Source organism: Tachypleus tridentatus, chromosome 10, assembly GCF_004210375.1.
Source record: "Tachypleus tridentatus isolate NWPU-2018 chromosome 10, ASM421037v1, whole genome shotgun sequence".
Classification (NCBI taxonomy): Eukaryota; Metazoa; Arthropoda; class Merostomata; order Xiphosura; family Limulidae; genus Tachypleus; species Tachypleus tridentatus.
In genome coordinates this window covers 63,023,169-63,039,112 of record NC_134834.1, presented here as the reverse complement: position 1 = coordinate 63,039,112, position 15,944 = coordinate 63,023,169, and the positions used below count along the sequence as shown (strand labels likewise).

The following is a 15,944-nucleotide window of genomic DNA, read 5'->3' as shown; positions in this document are numbered from 1 at the left end:
ACCATTCGATCTAATATTTTCTATGAAACAAAATACTAGTTGTTTTAATTAATTAAACAATAATAACCCTTCAACGCTTAAGTTATTTTACACTTGTTCGTTTAAACATGCAGTTATTTACTTGTCAAATTGCATCGCAACTTCTGTCAAAACTAATGAAATTGATGAAATTCTAATTCTGATGATATTGTATTGCCAAAGCATCAAACACTTTAGCATATCAAATACATCTAAAAGCATCTGACCTTCTTCACAGATATTATAAATTCAAGTATACTTTAAATTTCCTAAAATTTTCTGAGAACCCATTTCACAAATTTCTAAGTTCCTATTTCAGTTTTTACAAACAAATAAATTGCTCTAACAAGATTTGAACTCCAAAACCAACAATAATTCGACATAATGAAACAAAAAATCTATATTTTACAGCGCTAACAATCATATAAATATTTATTTTTAATACCAAGCGATCTTATTATAATGTTGATTTGTTGTATTTTACTAGGTGACTAAATAAATGATACATTACTTTTAATTACCGCAACTGTTTCAAACGTTTTATCTATACAAATGACATATTGAAATAATGTTATTGAACCGAACCCTTGAACCAATTACAGATACTAGTAGAAACGATGTCCTACAGGTGAGTCTTTCTACTAATAATTACTAATCGTAGTATTCATATCTAAATGCAAAAAAGTTTGTTTGTTTTTGGAATTTCGCACAAAGCTACTCAAGGGCTATCTGTGCTAGCTGTCCCTAATTTAGCAGTGTAAGACTAGAAGGAAGGTAGCTAGTCATTACCACCCACCGCCAACTCTTGGGCTACTCTTTTACCAACGAATAGTGGGATTAACCGTCACATTATAACGCCCCCACGGCTGAAAGAGCGAGCATGTTTGGTGCGACGGGGATGCGAACTCGCGACCCTCAGATTACGAGTCGCACGCCTTACGCGCTTGGCCATGCCAGGCCATACAAAAAAGAAAAAAAAAAACTTAGAAAAAATTAACATTTTATAAAATAAAGTATTTTTCTGGAAAGTATTAAACGGAAAAGATGTTCGGACTGTGCTGATATAAGCTGCAATGTTTTATATGTTAAAAATGGTACCGTTTGATAAAAAATAATATTTTTAATAACTTAATTTTTAGTTCTATATTTGCACATTACATCAATAAAGATATAACCAAATTCTCACACACAATCTCAGTGAAAGTCGTGTTATTGTTGTGAAGCGAATACTTCTATTTAAAACTGTGTTCTGTGATAAAGAAGTGGTTGTTGCACATACAAACTAGACCCGGTGTGGGTAAGCGTGTTAAGGCGTGCGAGTTGTAATCTGAGGGTTGCGGGTTTGCATTCCCGTCGTGCCAACCATGCTTGCCCTTTCAGCAGTGGGGGCATTATAATGTGACGGTCAATCCCACTGTTAAAAGAGTAGCCCCAAAGTTGGCGGATAGGTGGTAATGACTCGCTGCATTTTTCCTAGTCTTACACTACTAAATTAGGGCGGCTAATGCAGATAGCCTTCGCTTTGTGCGAAATTCAAACAAACAAACCTACCAGCTATTTTTTTAATTGTCTGGATCTTGAATACTTAAAGTGTAAAGTTTTCATGGAACTTTCATGGTACCACATATTATTGTCATTTCGACCACATACATTGCTAGATACATACAGTAAGATTAGCTCAGTAATAGTGTACTGCATGAAACATAAAAACACAAATAACAAATTTAACCATCAGATACAAACACTAATCACCAAGACTGTTATAAATACATATTTAATAGAAAATGATAATATTAAAAGCATGAGTACTATTGTTGCAAATCTCAAACCTACTTAAAACCGTGTCCCCCCTCAACTTGAACAGCGGTAAGTTTACAGACTGACAATACTAAAATTCAGGGTTTGATTTCCCGTAGCAGACATAAAAGAAAGCTAAATGTGGCTTTGCTCTAAAATCCACATATACACTTTAAAAATCGTATTGGCTTAATAACATTTACAAACCCTCATCAGCGAACTATAGTTTTAATTTCTGTAATGAGTTCTTTTAACGGTAAGTTTACAGATTTTCAACGCTTAAATCCAAGGTTCGACTACCCTTGGAACAAATAGTTTATAACATTTTATGAGTTAATTTGAACTTAATTGTGAATTTACATCAATTCTTCAAAAGTCGGTTTAATAGATTTGTTTGTTTTATTTTAGAGCACAGCTATACCATAAGTTATCAAGTAGGTATAAAGCACCAGATTTTTAGCGTACAATGTAACCAGATTTTCATATATTTTTATTAACTACACTTCTGTAAAGTTTTAGTGTAATGGTTTAAAACTTATTATGTAGGCCTGTGTGTTTTCTTATACCAAAGCCACATCGGACTATCTGCTGAGCCCACCGAGGGGAATCGAACCCATGATAATTGCGTTGTAAATCCGTATACTCACTGCTGTACTAGCGGCGGGATGTAGGTCTGTTAATGCAGCTAGCATAAAATGTCCATGTTCTATTGCGAAGGTCAATGACCCTGTGGGGTCTCTACCGGAAAAAAAAAAAAAAAATTGTGATACCTGAACAAGCTTAGCTCTAACTTACATTTAGGGAAATGAACACATTTACTACCATGATTTCGTCCTCCACCTGGTATATCAAGTATTTCAAGTAAATTCGAAACAAACAGACAAAGAAGTTATAAAAAATGTAATGTTCTTAAAAATATATATATTTTGTATACTCTGAGGAAGAAAGGTCCACCATTCGAAAGCGCTTGGATTACAGGGTTTTCATCACTTTTTACCAAGATTTCATGAACCTACGTGTGTTTCCTGACATCATGAACTATTAGGCCTATTATAATTTAAACTGAACATACTCTGTTCGTTGCCTTAAGGAATTTTCATGAATAAATTTTAAAACAATATTTTGCCTTTCTTTACAAAAGAAATTCAGAACGTATGCGAAAATATTCAGAGTGGCCCAAATAGTCTATTTACGTTACACATATTCAATTATGTCGTGGATTGTTCCACGACGAGTTGAGATTTACTTTTAAATATGCATTTAAATAAAAAAAATTCAAACGATAATTAATATCTACTGGGCTTCAAAGTAACAAGAATCCGTGTATTTCACTAATATAACTTTATTATAGATCACCATAAACTTGTAACACATATTTTATCAATATATTTTATATTAAAACTATTCGCCAAACCTATGGAACATTAAGGACAATATATAAACAAATTATTAACGATATAGTAAACTGTGTTTAGCGTTTAATTCCGGACGCAACGTGTGAATCCGTAAAGTTTGCTTCTTGCGTAGCATTTCTTTGCTACACGCACTTCCCAAGAAGTTGAAGTATTTAAAAGCAACATTTGTGTCCTTTTAAGCAGTGACGAAGAATGAACGACTGATTATATGCTGTATTTTGCGAATGTTATCTATTAGGTGAGCTCAGACATTGTATTGTAGAACTCACATTGCTAAAGTTACACTTTGGATATTTGTATTTATATGTAATGTAAGAGCGATGAGTTACAGCTATCCTATCTTTGTATTTAAAATAAGTACTTAAATAGAGCAATGGTTTAATTACAGTTTTGAACTTAATATTAGAGTAAATTTTATTAGTCAGTTGTTTATTTTTCGTCACTGATTATAAGACAGCTGCACAAACGTCGTTTCTAAACACTTCAATATCTTGTGGATAACATGTATTAAAGAAATGCTACGAACGAAGGAAGAGTCTGTGGATTAACAATATACGTCTTTAATAAAACAGCTTCGCCTTTGATCTAGAAAACTGTGTAATGAATTGCATACTGATCCATTTGGGGAGTTTGTTTGTTCTTGAATTTCGTGCAAAACTACACGAGTGCTATCTGCGCTAGCCGTCCCTAATTTAGCGGTGTAAGACTAGAGGGAAGGCAGCTAGTGATCACCACCCACCGCCAATTCTTAAGTTACTCTTTTACCAACGAATTGTGAGATTGACCGTCACATTATAACGCTCCCACGGCTAAGGAGGGCGAAATATTTGCTTATTACATGTTAATATAATTTTCTAATTTATTTTGTTTGTTCTGAATTTCGCGCAAATTCATTCGAATGTTATCTCTGATTAGCGTCAACACCATCCATCACCAACTCTTGGGCTACATTTTTAACCAACAAATTGTGGGATTGGCCATTACATTATAAAACTCAACGAATGAAAAAACGAGCATGTTCGGTCACTAAGATTCAAATCCGCTACCCGCAAATTGTCATATTTATAACTGGAGGTATAAAAATGGAAAATAATTGTTGTTATTGAATATACACATTACATATTAAATCATAAAACAATTGCTATTATCTGTGTAAAGTAGAAGTTTTCATGCAGTCACGATGTCAGTCTAGGAATCCTAAAGCATATTTTGACCAACTGGTCCAGTTACACATGGCGACCCAGATGGACATGTCTACTAACTATATTCATTCACCGTGCAACAGTGTGAGAGATTGAAGAATAATCAAGTCCAAAGAAGAACAGGTAACTGAGTTTGTGAGTGATAGCAAGTATCCTAGGATATTTAGAAATTTCAAAGTCATTCCTATATTCTTCACAAATTCTGGGTGAAAGTTGCAAGCAGACCAAAACAGGATATTTGTCTTCCGACAGAAGCCAGTTATAGTCACTTTATCATACTAGGTATCAGAAGTTCACATTCTGAAGCTTATAGTTCCATAGGAAGACAAAATGGAAAAGGTGTATAAATAGAAGTTAGTCAAGGATAATGAACCCCGGATATAATGCTTAGCTCATTGAAATTGGACACAGGGGCTTTGTCGTTCTATTCACACTCAGTTATTTAAGTTTCAGAGTGTTCCGCAGAGAGTCAGAAAAACCACAAACGCATGTTTGCAGAATACACATCTCTGTGGATCTGAAACTAGAAAAAACATAAATATCCTCATACATGTCAAAGAGTTTGCCTGATATCTACCAATGAAGCCACGAATGGTACTGCTGCGACTACCTTTGGAAGACTTAAGTTAAGGCCTCAGAGGACTGATATCCACAATTTCTAGTTGTCCTATGGTGCATCTAGCTGTGTTATACTTGAATACTATGTGGAGTATGTAATAATGGACGTTTCTGTCAATCTCTGGCACGAAAAGTGAATGAAATATCTAACCCATCTTTACCAAGTTACAATCTCAGGTGCTTTATAGGGCAAAGAAATGTATGTTTACGCTTATTTCGAAAAAAACATACTAGAGCATGAATACTTAAAATGCACAGCAATTTGATATTCCGGCGTAATATTCATAAAAAACATTACGTTGATATTTCGTTTAGCTTAAATCCTTTGTACAATAATTTAATAGTATACAAACCAATGCTTTCTTATTTGCTTTTTCTATACCCAAAGTAGGAGTAAAAAAGGAAAATTACAGGATTTTTACATGCATAAATTACTGTGCACAAAGTTTACGATTAGTACAAGGTTTTGAAGCTAAGCACAATGGGCTACCTGTGCTCTGCTCACTAAGGGTATCGAAGCCCATGGTCATCCTAACGTTTTGTTAGATAAGATACGCGTATCTCAAATATTATGAGTCGAAAGTCTTTTGATATTTTAAATTTAAATAACAAGGTTGGTACTAGCCGAAATTCCATTCCTACTTATATAACTATAATACGATTAAAAAAACCTAGTATCATCATTTAACTTGAAATATTTTATAAAATAATCTTAACGTTCAAAACATGCTATTTCATTTAAATTTAATACTAACGTTATGACTTAGATATTTGTAAAATGCGAGTGATAAATTTATTATTCTTAAAAGGATAGTTATAGCAAACTTGGTTACGTAACTCTTTACAAATATTTTGTTGTGTAGTTCGGTTCTTGTGAATAAAGATCATGTTACTCAAACTTTACGAATTTTTCGCGTTGCCTTAAGTGAGTATTGTTACATCGTAATGTGTGATAGTTTGTAGCAAGAAATAAAAAAGTGAAGTTACGCTGCATATGAGTTTAGCTGTGATGGACAATTTGTAAAGCGAGTTTCATAAATGGTATTGTAATAACATAGATATGAAAAATAATATGCCATGTCATATGGTTGTATCGTTTGATTCTAACCTGTAATACTCGTAATTTCTCCACCACATCTGCTCATATAAAGGCCTACTTTGCTTGTTGTTGTTTACGTCTACAACCATTTGCCACTGTATAATCTTGACTGGCTCTCCAAAGTCAGGTTTTCTTGGGAATCAGATTCTTTACAGAAGATGCCATGGACTAGGAGAAATTAAAAATGGCTCTGCTGAATTAACTTACCAAGGAATCCTTTTATAGAAAGTTCAGAGAAGTAAAACCTAACATTGCAGAAGCTGTATTTCAGTATGTGGCATATATACAATGATACTTCACAAGGCGAACTGACATAGCCAAGTGGGAAAATAGATTTGAGGGATCTTCTGCTGGGACAGTGGAAAGCCTACGAATTTGCAGTGTTAAATCAGATATTCGATTCCCCTCAGTGGGTACAGCAGATAGTCTGATGTGGCTTTACTATAAAAAGAACACATACAGTTTTGAGGAACTAGCAGATTTACTAATATGTGAACAGTTCATGATCACATACTCAACTGACATGTCACTGTTTCTAAAGGAGAGAGCCTCAAACGATGAGGACAAAACAAACAAGTTGGCAGAATGGTATATGGAAGTCCAGGAACAGCCAGTTTTGTTTAAACCAGGAAGGGGTGAACAAAAGCAGGATACCGCCAAAAATCAACAGGGAAAAGAGAAAAGTTATCCTTGTTATAAAATGTGATGCATTTCAAGGTAGTACAAGTTTGACGCCAACAGAAATCTCAACACAAAACTGTTAGAGCTACCTACAAAAGTGGTTCTGACAAGAAACAAGAAAAAGACTGACTGTCACCATGGATGTTATTGCTGCACAAAAACAGAACAGAAAGAACAGAGCAGATTCACCATAAGAAGGAAGTGCTATCTACATGCTCAACCAGTGTACGACTAATGGTGTGGTCAAGTTAGTGAAAGGGTTAGCAGTACTAGTAGTGATTGTAGCATATGACAAGCACTGAGAAGTGCCGACAAATCACAACACGTGAAGGCTATGTCAGGGACAAGAAGATAAATGTTCTATGAGACACTGGATGCAGCAGTAAAAACCAGTGTAGTATCTGATGACTAAATGATGTGCAAGGTACATCTGTAGCAAGAATAAGGGTAGACACTTTATACTATGTGGGAGACCTTGAGGCTGTGTGTATGAAGACACAAATCTATTATTTTGTGATTTAAAACATATCAGATGGTAAATGATTGGAGGAAACAAATAGACAGGAGACTGAGAAGGTATCAGCTGTCATTAGAACAGCTCAAGAAAAGCAAATTAAGCAAGACATAAAGCCCTGCAAGTCTCCAAAGCGAACATCCCGATGGTGTATCTACAGGAACTGAAGGAAGCAGAGAACAAGATCCTTCACTGCAGAATCTTTGAGACAGTGCCAGAGAGAGAATGAAGCACATAATCAAAGGGAAAGGGACTCACAGAAAACGATACTGTGAGGGAGTGATGTACTGGATTTATCAGGGCAGTTATAGTGGGGAAGTTAAACAAATCATAGTGTCAACAGAATACTGAACTCATGTAATGAAGTTGGCTTATATTTCTGTCATGAGAGGACGTCCAGAAGCAAAATAAAATAGCTGATAGAATATTCAGCTACTTCCATTAATCAGAAGTCATCGGAAATTGACAAAATTATGCAAGTCATATGACATCTGCCAAAGGGCAATACTTAGAGAGAAGTTGACCAAGGTGCCACTGGGTAAAATACTTCTCGTAGAACAAACAGCCCTTCAGCAGAATAATTGTAAACTTGATTGGACCCTTAGCATCTGTATCAGGCAAAGGCAACTGGTACATGCTAACAGTATTTGACAACGCAACACATTATACAGAAGCCATAGCACTGTCAAAAGTAGACACAGAGAGAGTAGTAGAAGCCTTACTGGAAATTTTCTGCAGAGTGGAATATCAGAAAGAACTACTTAGCGAAAAAGAGATTCAGTTTATTTTATAACTGATCTAAGAGGAAGTTCTTTACCGCCCCAAACCACCAGTTATAATAATTGTGAGAAAATTAACGAGATCTTAATGAACATGCTGAAGAAAATGTGACAAGGGAGACCACATGACTGCGACATATATTTGAAAGCAGTATTATTTGCTTTTTAAGAAGTCTTACAAGCAAGCACTCGATTTTTAGCTATCGAGTTATTATATAATGCAGATATGGAAAAAAGCTATGAACAGAAGAAGAAAAACCAGAAGTGAGAAACACATACCAATATTTGATAGACCTTAGAAACTGAATGGAATAGACCTGTCAACGTGCTCAAGAAAGTTTATATCTGCTCAAGGCAGTCAGAAGGATTTCTATCCAAAGGAGGCCAAGGATCAATGTCTCAAGATAGGAAAGAAGAACTTAGTAATGCAACTCAAAGACAACAACAAATTCACCCTACAATAAAAATAATATTTTGATGTACAGGAAGTGTTAAGTAGAATTGACAGCAAGACCAAAATCTATCACACAGATCTTTTGAAGAAGTACTTTAGGAGAAAAAAGATCTAATGGTTGAAGTTACTGAGGTACAGGTGGACGTTGTAAATGTGATTGTCACAAACATAGAACATAAAGATGGTAACTTCATCATAGAAGATGAAGGCCTACAAGACCTAAGACCATTGGGTAAAGATGAGTTGTCTTACTGTTTGACATCTTTGTCAGTAGAAAAATGCATTGTAAGCCTTTTCTTGACGACAGAAAGTAAATAAATTCATGAAAGAAAACAATACATCCATCATCACCGGTTTTCAAATTTCCGTAGACATGTCAATAATTTGTAAAACACAGGATAAAAGAGTTCTGAATCTTAAAGGATAAAATGCACTTGTCAGCTAGGAGTGGAAGGACAGTCCAACACTTAGATAACCACGCCGCTTATTTCAAAAGGCGAGGGAGCAGTGTTTACCCACTCTAGTGTCCAAGCATGATTTGATGGTAAGGACAATCAATTCGCAACTTGTGAGCGTGGAATCAAAATTGGGTGCAAACATGATTGACCTTTCAATCTCAAAGGTATTATAATTTTACGATTAATCCTACTCTTTATTTCTAAAAGAGTAATACAATAGTTGACAATGGATGCTGTCAGTAGCTCAACATTAGGAACAGCGTCAGATAGTCTTAGTAGCTTTTTTCATACACATAACGCGTATATGTTCATTTAATATCCTAGTATTTGCCCCTCATTTCATTATATATATTTTTCTGACATTTTATTACCATAAATTTGTGAAATCAACGGATTTTGAAACTTTTGAATACCAAATTTCATACTTTCAGCTGAAAGTGAATACATATACAGTCATGTGAAAAGTTGGGACACCCTATAAAAGCCTGTGTATTTTTGTAACATTTTTGGATATATAGACATTTAATCTCAATTTCAACAATACTGAGATATTATAGGAATATAACTAAACAATTAAAACTGAAGAAAAGACGTTTTAAGATTTGCTGTAAATGTAATTCTACAAAAATGCATGCATATTCTAACTGAGGAAAAAGTTAGGACAACTACCTCCTAATAGCTAGTGTTACCCCCTTTGGCTGAAATAACTGCAGTGAGACGCTTCTTGTAGCTTTCTACCAGTCTCTGACATCGGTCTGAAGAAGTTTGCCCCACACCTCAATGCAGAATTCTTTCAGCTGTGAGATGTTTGACAGGTTTCATGCATGTACAGCCCGTTTCAGGTCACCTGACAGCATCTCAATGGGATTAAGATCTAGGCTTTGACTTGGCCATTCCAGGACTCTCCATTTCTTAGTTTACAGCCAGTCCTTGGTGGATTTACTGGTATGTTTTGGGTCATTGTCGTGTTGCAGGGTCCAGTTCTGCTTCAGCTTTAATTTTCGTGCAGATGGTCTCACATGATCCTCAAGCACCCTCTGATACACAGTAGAATTCATGGTGGATTCTATGATTGCGAGTTATCCAGGTCCTGCTGCAGCAAAGCAGCCCCAAACCATGACACTTCCACCTCCATGCTTCATAGTTGGTATGAGGTTCTTTTCTTGGAATACTGTATTTGATTTACACCAAACATCTACTCTGTTCTGGTGTCCAAATAATTCAGTTTTGGACTCATCTGTCCAAAGAACATTATTCCAGAAGTCCTGGTCTTTGTCTACATTCTCTCTGGCAAATAATCCCTCAGTGTTGTTAAAATTGAGAAAAAATATCTATATATCCAAAAATGTTCCAAAAGTACACAGGCTTTGGTGTCCTAACTTTTTCACATGACTGTATATATGTGTATTAAATAGGTATATACGGTATGTGAGGGAATAGAATACAACAAAATTTAAAACAAACAATTATTTGATAAAATAAGTTTGAATACGTCGTATTTTACGAGTCATGTAACGCAAAGTGAGCTTACTTACTAGACTAGAAAGCTACCACAATTCTACTTTCCAAACGTATGATGAAATACACATATTGCGAGTAATTTGGAGTTACACACTTGCTGTTTCGGAAGTTTTCTGTTTTAACTAATAATGTGTTAAGAAATTTATATAACCTGTTATTTGTTGTTATTACTCTGCAGTGTAACAGGATAACATTCTTTACTGCATTTACATATGTTAGTGAGGAGCATAATTTTCAAATAAAGAATTAAATAATTACACTTCGGCCTGCTGTTGAGCTATATAAAACAGTTTTCAATCTTTTTTAACACCAGGGACAGACTCATTTATTCTCTAAAATGTTGCTGGTTATTAAAATGCAAATACTACACAAAACTACTACAATTTACATATTAATATTTTGTTATTTTATGTGTGAAATTTCACGAATCTTCAAGGTACATAGTCTTGGGGATCATCAACAGTGTTCTATCAGTAATTGATAATTATTACTATAGAGGGCAACATTATTTCCCATAATGCATAGTGAATGTGATGTAACGTACAGATATTTAGTATTAAATTATATTTGTGGTTTAGGGTTCGAGAGTAAGTGGTATAGGTAGTGATTGCACAAGTGAAATGCAAGTTGATAACTCGGAATTGGTTTTGAAACGGCGAGATTAATAAACTTTGGAGACAATTTGAATTGGTAACAAAAACGAATTTATTACAAATTGAAAGTAGTAATGAGTGTACAACGTTTCAAATAAACTGATCATGACAGTTGTTTAAATTATCATTAACTAGGTTTATGAATAGTTACTATAAACTGAAATTTGAAAAGGCAAATTAAATGATTATATATAGGCTTTATTTAAGTTGCTGAGGATTGCTATTGTGACGTAGCAAGAACTGAAACCGTTTTAATGATCGCCAGCGAAAGTTATTCAAAATATCTTGTACGTATACAAAAAAAAAAAACGTTACATGATGGCAAACGTTTTTATGGTTTGGCTAGAACCGTACTGAATGCTCAATCCAACCTCCAAAAGTAGTTCAACTGGTGAAGTATAGTGTCAAGAACAACAGATGTATTCTTTAATTCAACCATTGTTTCAAGATCAAATACGTACAGGTAATGTCATCCATAAGATTAATATGTAAAAGTTAAGGATGTGGATAATTTTACCGTATTGATTGATTATTACGATATATAGGTTATTTAGATTTCAGTTGGTACAAGAATACTGTAATTTTTTTGCCAATACTTTTGTCTCGTATGATTTTATTTTTAATGATTATGAGAAAACTTATCCTGAAGATTATATGCCACTTGTGTATAATTTTGTGTCTGTTGTTGGAAAAATTCAAGAGTCTGATGAAAGTAAAAGAAGCTTTAAAAAAACCATTTAAAGAAGTTAAAGCCAACATATATTTACCAAAATGGAATGTTGCTTATTAATCTGTTATCTTTTGAAGGTTGTACTTATGTGGATGAGATGAAGGCTGATCAATGTTTTTCAAAAACAAAAGCTTTTGGCAATGTATAACACAAAATATTATTAAATAAAATCACATGAGTAAAAATTGGGAAAACTGCATTGAGTTTTGGGTGATTGGATGTGAAAAAAATCACAAGGTTGCTATCACTTAAGTGTGTTTATTTCATAGTGGATCTTTGTTACTAATAAAGTATTTCAGGTTTTTGTTTTTTGGCTTTTTTGTGTTTTGATTTTTGTTGGCAGTGGTGATAGGAGCATATTAAGTAAATTAAAGTTTACTAATGGCATTGAAGTCTTTGGTAGTTTTTGCTGTATCAAGGATGTTGAGATACTGCAGAATGGTTTGCTTCAATTAGGAAGCTAGAGGTAAAATATTTGAGAAATGACTTTAATTATAGTAACTTGGTAAATGCAAGGTAATGTATTTTGTCAAACATTTAATATAGATGAGAACCAACTTAACACCATGCCTGAAAAGAAGAGTCTTAACATTGTGGTTTAAAAGCTATTGAAACCATTGAAGCAGTTCTCTGCTGCTGGTGATAAATCCAGTAGAGTATTGATGTACTTTCAGATTACATGTTTTACCATCAAAACAAGTGGTTTACACTGGTTAATTTCATTAAAAAAGATGCACAACTTGAGCCTTGATCTGTTATTTTCATAATGCTCTTAATATTACAATATTTACAATTAATTGAATAATTCAAAAGTAAGTTTAATTTGCTAATTATTTGCATGACACTAACTGGTATAAATGATGCTTATTGATAATTGATTGAAAAACACCTAGCTCTAATTCAAAGAAGTCATTTGCACTAATAACCAGATACATCATTTGTGTGTGTAGTTGTGTTGTTTAGGCAAACTCAGTCTGTGCATTTGTTTTGCCATTTCTTTATAGAGAACCAAGCTTATCTTAGAATTATTGAAGAACCAACAAAGAAGATAAGATTTCGGTATGAGAGTGAAAAAGGTTCTCATGGTTGCTTAACAGGAAGGAGTAGCACCTCTTCAAGAAAAACGTATCCTACAGTGAAGGTAAGTTCTTAAACTTTTTTATGTGAATCTTTTGAATGTTCATACATATATACACTGTTTATTTGCAGTAGTAAAACAGAAATTTTTATGCTTATGAGTAAGCATTACCTAAATATTCGTTGTGCTAGACTCTTTTAGTTAACAAACGTAATATTGCATAGGATTGGAAGTTTTGAATATGAATCAATATTTGCTTACGTTACATTAGTTTGCTTTGTTTGTAGCAATAACTTTTAATGGAGATGAATTGTTATAATTGAATTTCTTTCTCATTGACTTACAATCTCATTAATTATACTTTGTTTTATGCTAAATACACATCCATTAATATTGTCAGTTTTCTAGAATTTTGCAGATGTTTGGCACAGATAGCCTTGCTGCTTTGTGCCATAAAACACCAAATCAACCAACCAACCAATCAAGGTGGTAGGTTGTCTTCAGTCTGCTCCAAGTTTCATATTTTTTTAGACCTAAATACAACTTGGTAAATTATGATGGAATTCTATGGTATCAATATGCTCATGATCTTTTTGTTATTCAGCTGTATATAAAATCTAGAAAAAATATTTTTTTTCATATCCTACATGTGCAAAATTTTAAAAGGCTTAGCAACCTATGTCCAGCAGCAGTCAAGTTCAACGTTCACACCTAGAAGAGATAAATTGTTTGCTTTACTTCTTTATTGTTATATATTTAAAAAAAAATAAGTTTAACTTGTTTCTGTGTACCAATAGTCCATATACATATATAATGTGTGATAATTGAAATGTGTCTATATATTACAAAATACAAGTCCAATAAAAAAAAAGTCAAAATATCAAAACTTAGTTTTATGTTATTAGAGATGGTAACATAAGTGCATCTACACTGTATCAATGCAAGTTATGTAATGTTAGCCAGGAACAACTGGAAAGTCAGTATAATAAAAAATAATAAATATTTCACATTATCTACTTAAACTGTGTGTTTTTGTGTTATAATTCAATGTCATTCTATCATAAAAAAAAGCATAATTTATGTTTACTTCTTAATTTTTTATGATGGTTATGAAGATGGTCAAAATGACAGACCCAACATTGTTAGGGTTGAAAAAATAAGTCTTACTTAAAACAAACATTCAAAATGTATGTAGAGGATTTTAGAGATTACAAAATGATATTTGAGATTTGTGGAACAAACAATAGTTATTTTTAATCATAACACAAAATCACTTTGCACTTGAAATAAAACTCAGTGTTTTCACAAACAAATCTTTAGTAAAAATACTTCATTAAAAAGTCTCATTTTTGTGCACAAAAACCTTGTTGTCTTCACTACAAACCTACCAGATATTGTGAAGGTGCACATATTGCATCAAAAGTTGTAGTATAAATACTTAACATGCCCAAATGTACATGATTTTATGTATATTATACTGATTCTGTTGCAAAAGGGTTAATTCTTGTTATATATTGAGGTATTTAGTATGGTGCAGCTTTATCTGATAATGTTGATACAATATTTTACCTTTCACATAATTCTTCTCAATCAGTTCAACCCTTTATATGTAGATTTTTCACTTTCCACTAGCGTTGAAACTCACCTACCTAATGTTTAATTTTGTTTTGTTGCACTTTTGCATGCAAATAAGTATGGGGTGATATTCCACCATTTGGAGCATAACACAGCTGGCTTCCTCTGCACAGATTAACCTACTCTTAAGTTCTTGATTTGGTAAATCAGTGTTAAAATGTTACACCTTTTGCTCATGATTTTACTTTAATTTTGACTTTTCTGGTTTTTGTTTTGTTTATTAAACATTTTTATTGTTTTTCTTTTTTCTCCAATTATAATTTGTCCGTAGTTTATTTATTCTAAAATTTACTTCAGTCGAACATGAATTCTGATTTTGATATTGCTGCTGCTCTATCTGTAGTGACAAATATTACAACTCTTGATGATTTTCAGGCTAAAGGTCTTACATTTTTGGCTGGGAAAGTTGTGGTTTTTTGCTTGGAGTTGGGGACCATCATGAAGCCATCTGTTTTCTTCCAAACTCATATCTGACATTCTTTTTCTGATGCACTTTAACAAGATTAAGACAATTTGCATAATTTTTTCCACCTCTTACCTTGCCATGCAATCCCTAATGTCTTATGCTTCCAGGCCATCCTCAGCCTTGCTGGATATGGTGTCACAGGTATATCCCCTTTATTTGTAGCCCCTGTTTCATGTTATTCCTCTCTTTTCCTCCTATATTTGGCCCTTCCCTACAGAACACTTAGTTCTTGTTGTTCTTTCTTCACGTACAGGGGTTCATGCTAACACGTGTTTAGGCACAACCCTCGTTTTAGGATCTTTATGCTTTTTTATATTTTCATCTTAATTTTCCTTGTTTTGACTCCAAACAGTCGAGTCACTTTTATGGGAATTGGATCTCACCCTGATACTTCTGTGAGGTTTTTTATCAACATCCAAGGGCCCTGACTCTAGTGGACCCTTACCATGATTCTCAATTACCTATCCTGCAGTTATCTCCTGTTTGCAGTAATTCACACTCCTTATAAGAGTTTGAGAGGACACAGGAATTAATATTTTTCCACATTGCAGTGAGATTAATATTTCAGCTTTTAATTATGTCATAATTGTGTGGTACATTAATTTCAGGCATATATACTGTGAAATTTTAATCAGACTAAAGGGAAAGGAAGATTTTTAAAATTTCTGGTAGTTTTTGCCAAATCTAAGAAATCTAGAAAAAAGCTATTGTAAATTAGCTTCAAATGTAGAAATGGTCAAGCAGGTGGAGATTGAGATGCATCTGAATGTGTAAGTTATTACCATTTCAATAGTTTGGTTTAATGTGTATAGGGATTAGAAATATT

General features: G+C 33.7%; 1 protein-coding gene across 2 annotated transcripts in view; it reads left to right on the top strand.

Annotated features, from left to right (window-relative positions):
- LOC143229435 (nuclear factor NF-kappa-B p105 subunit-like) overlaps nt 1-15,944 on the top strand; it is a 153,902-nt gene that overhangs the window by 30,037 nt on the left and 107,921 nt on the right. The window contains exons 1-2 of one of the 2 annotated variants that reach the window (XM_076461765.1): nt 11,076-11,672; nt 12,944-13,080. In XM_076461765.1, the coding sequence (XP_076317880.1) occupies nt 11,627-11,672; nt 12,944-13,080 (183 nt within the window). In that variant the 5' untranslated portion in view covers nt 11,076-11,626. Of the gene's footprint in view, nt 1-11,075; nt 11,673-12,943; nt 13,081-15,944 lie in introns of those variants that run through there. The other variant, XM_076461764.1, reaches the window with a different exon arrangement.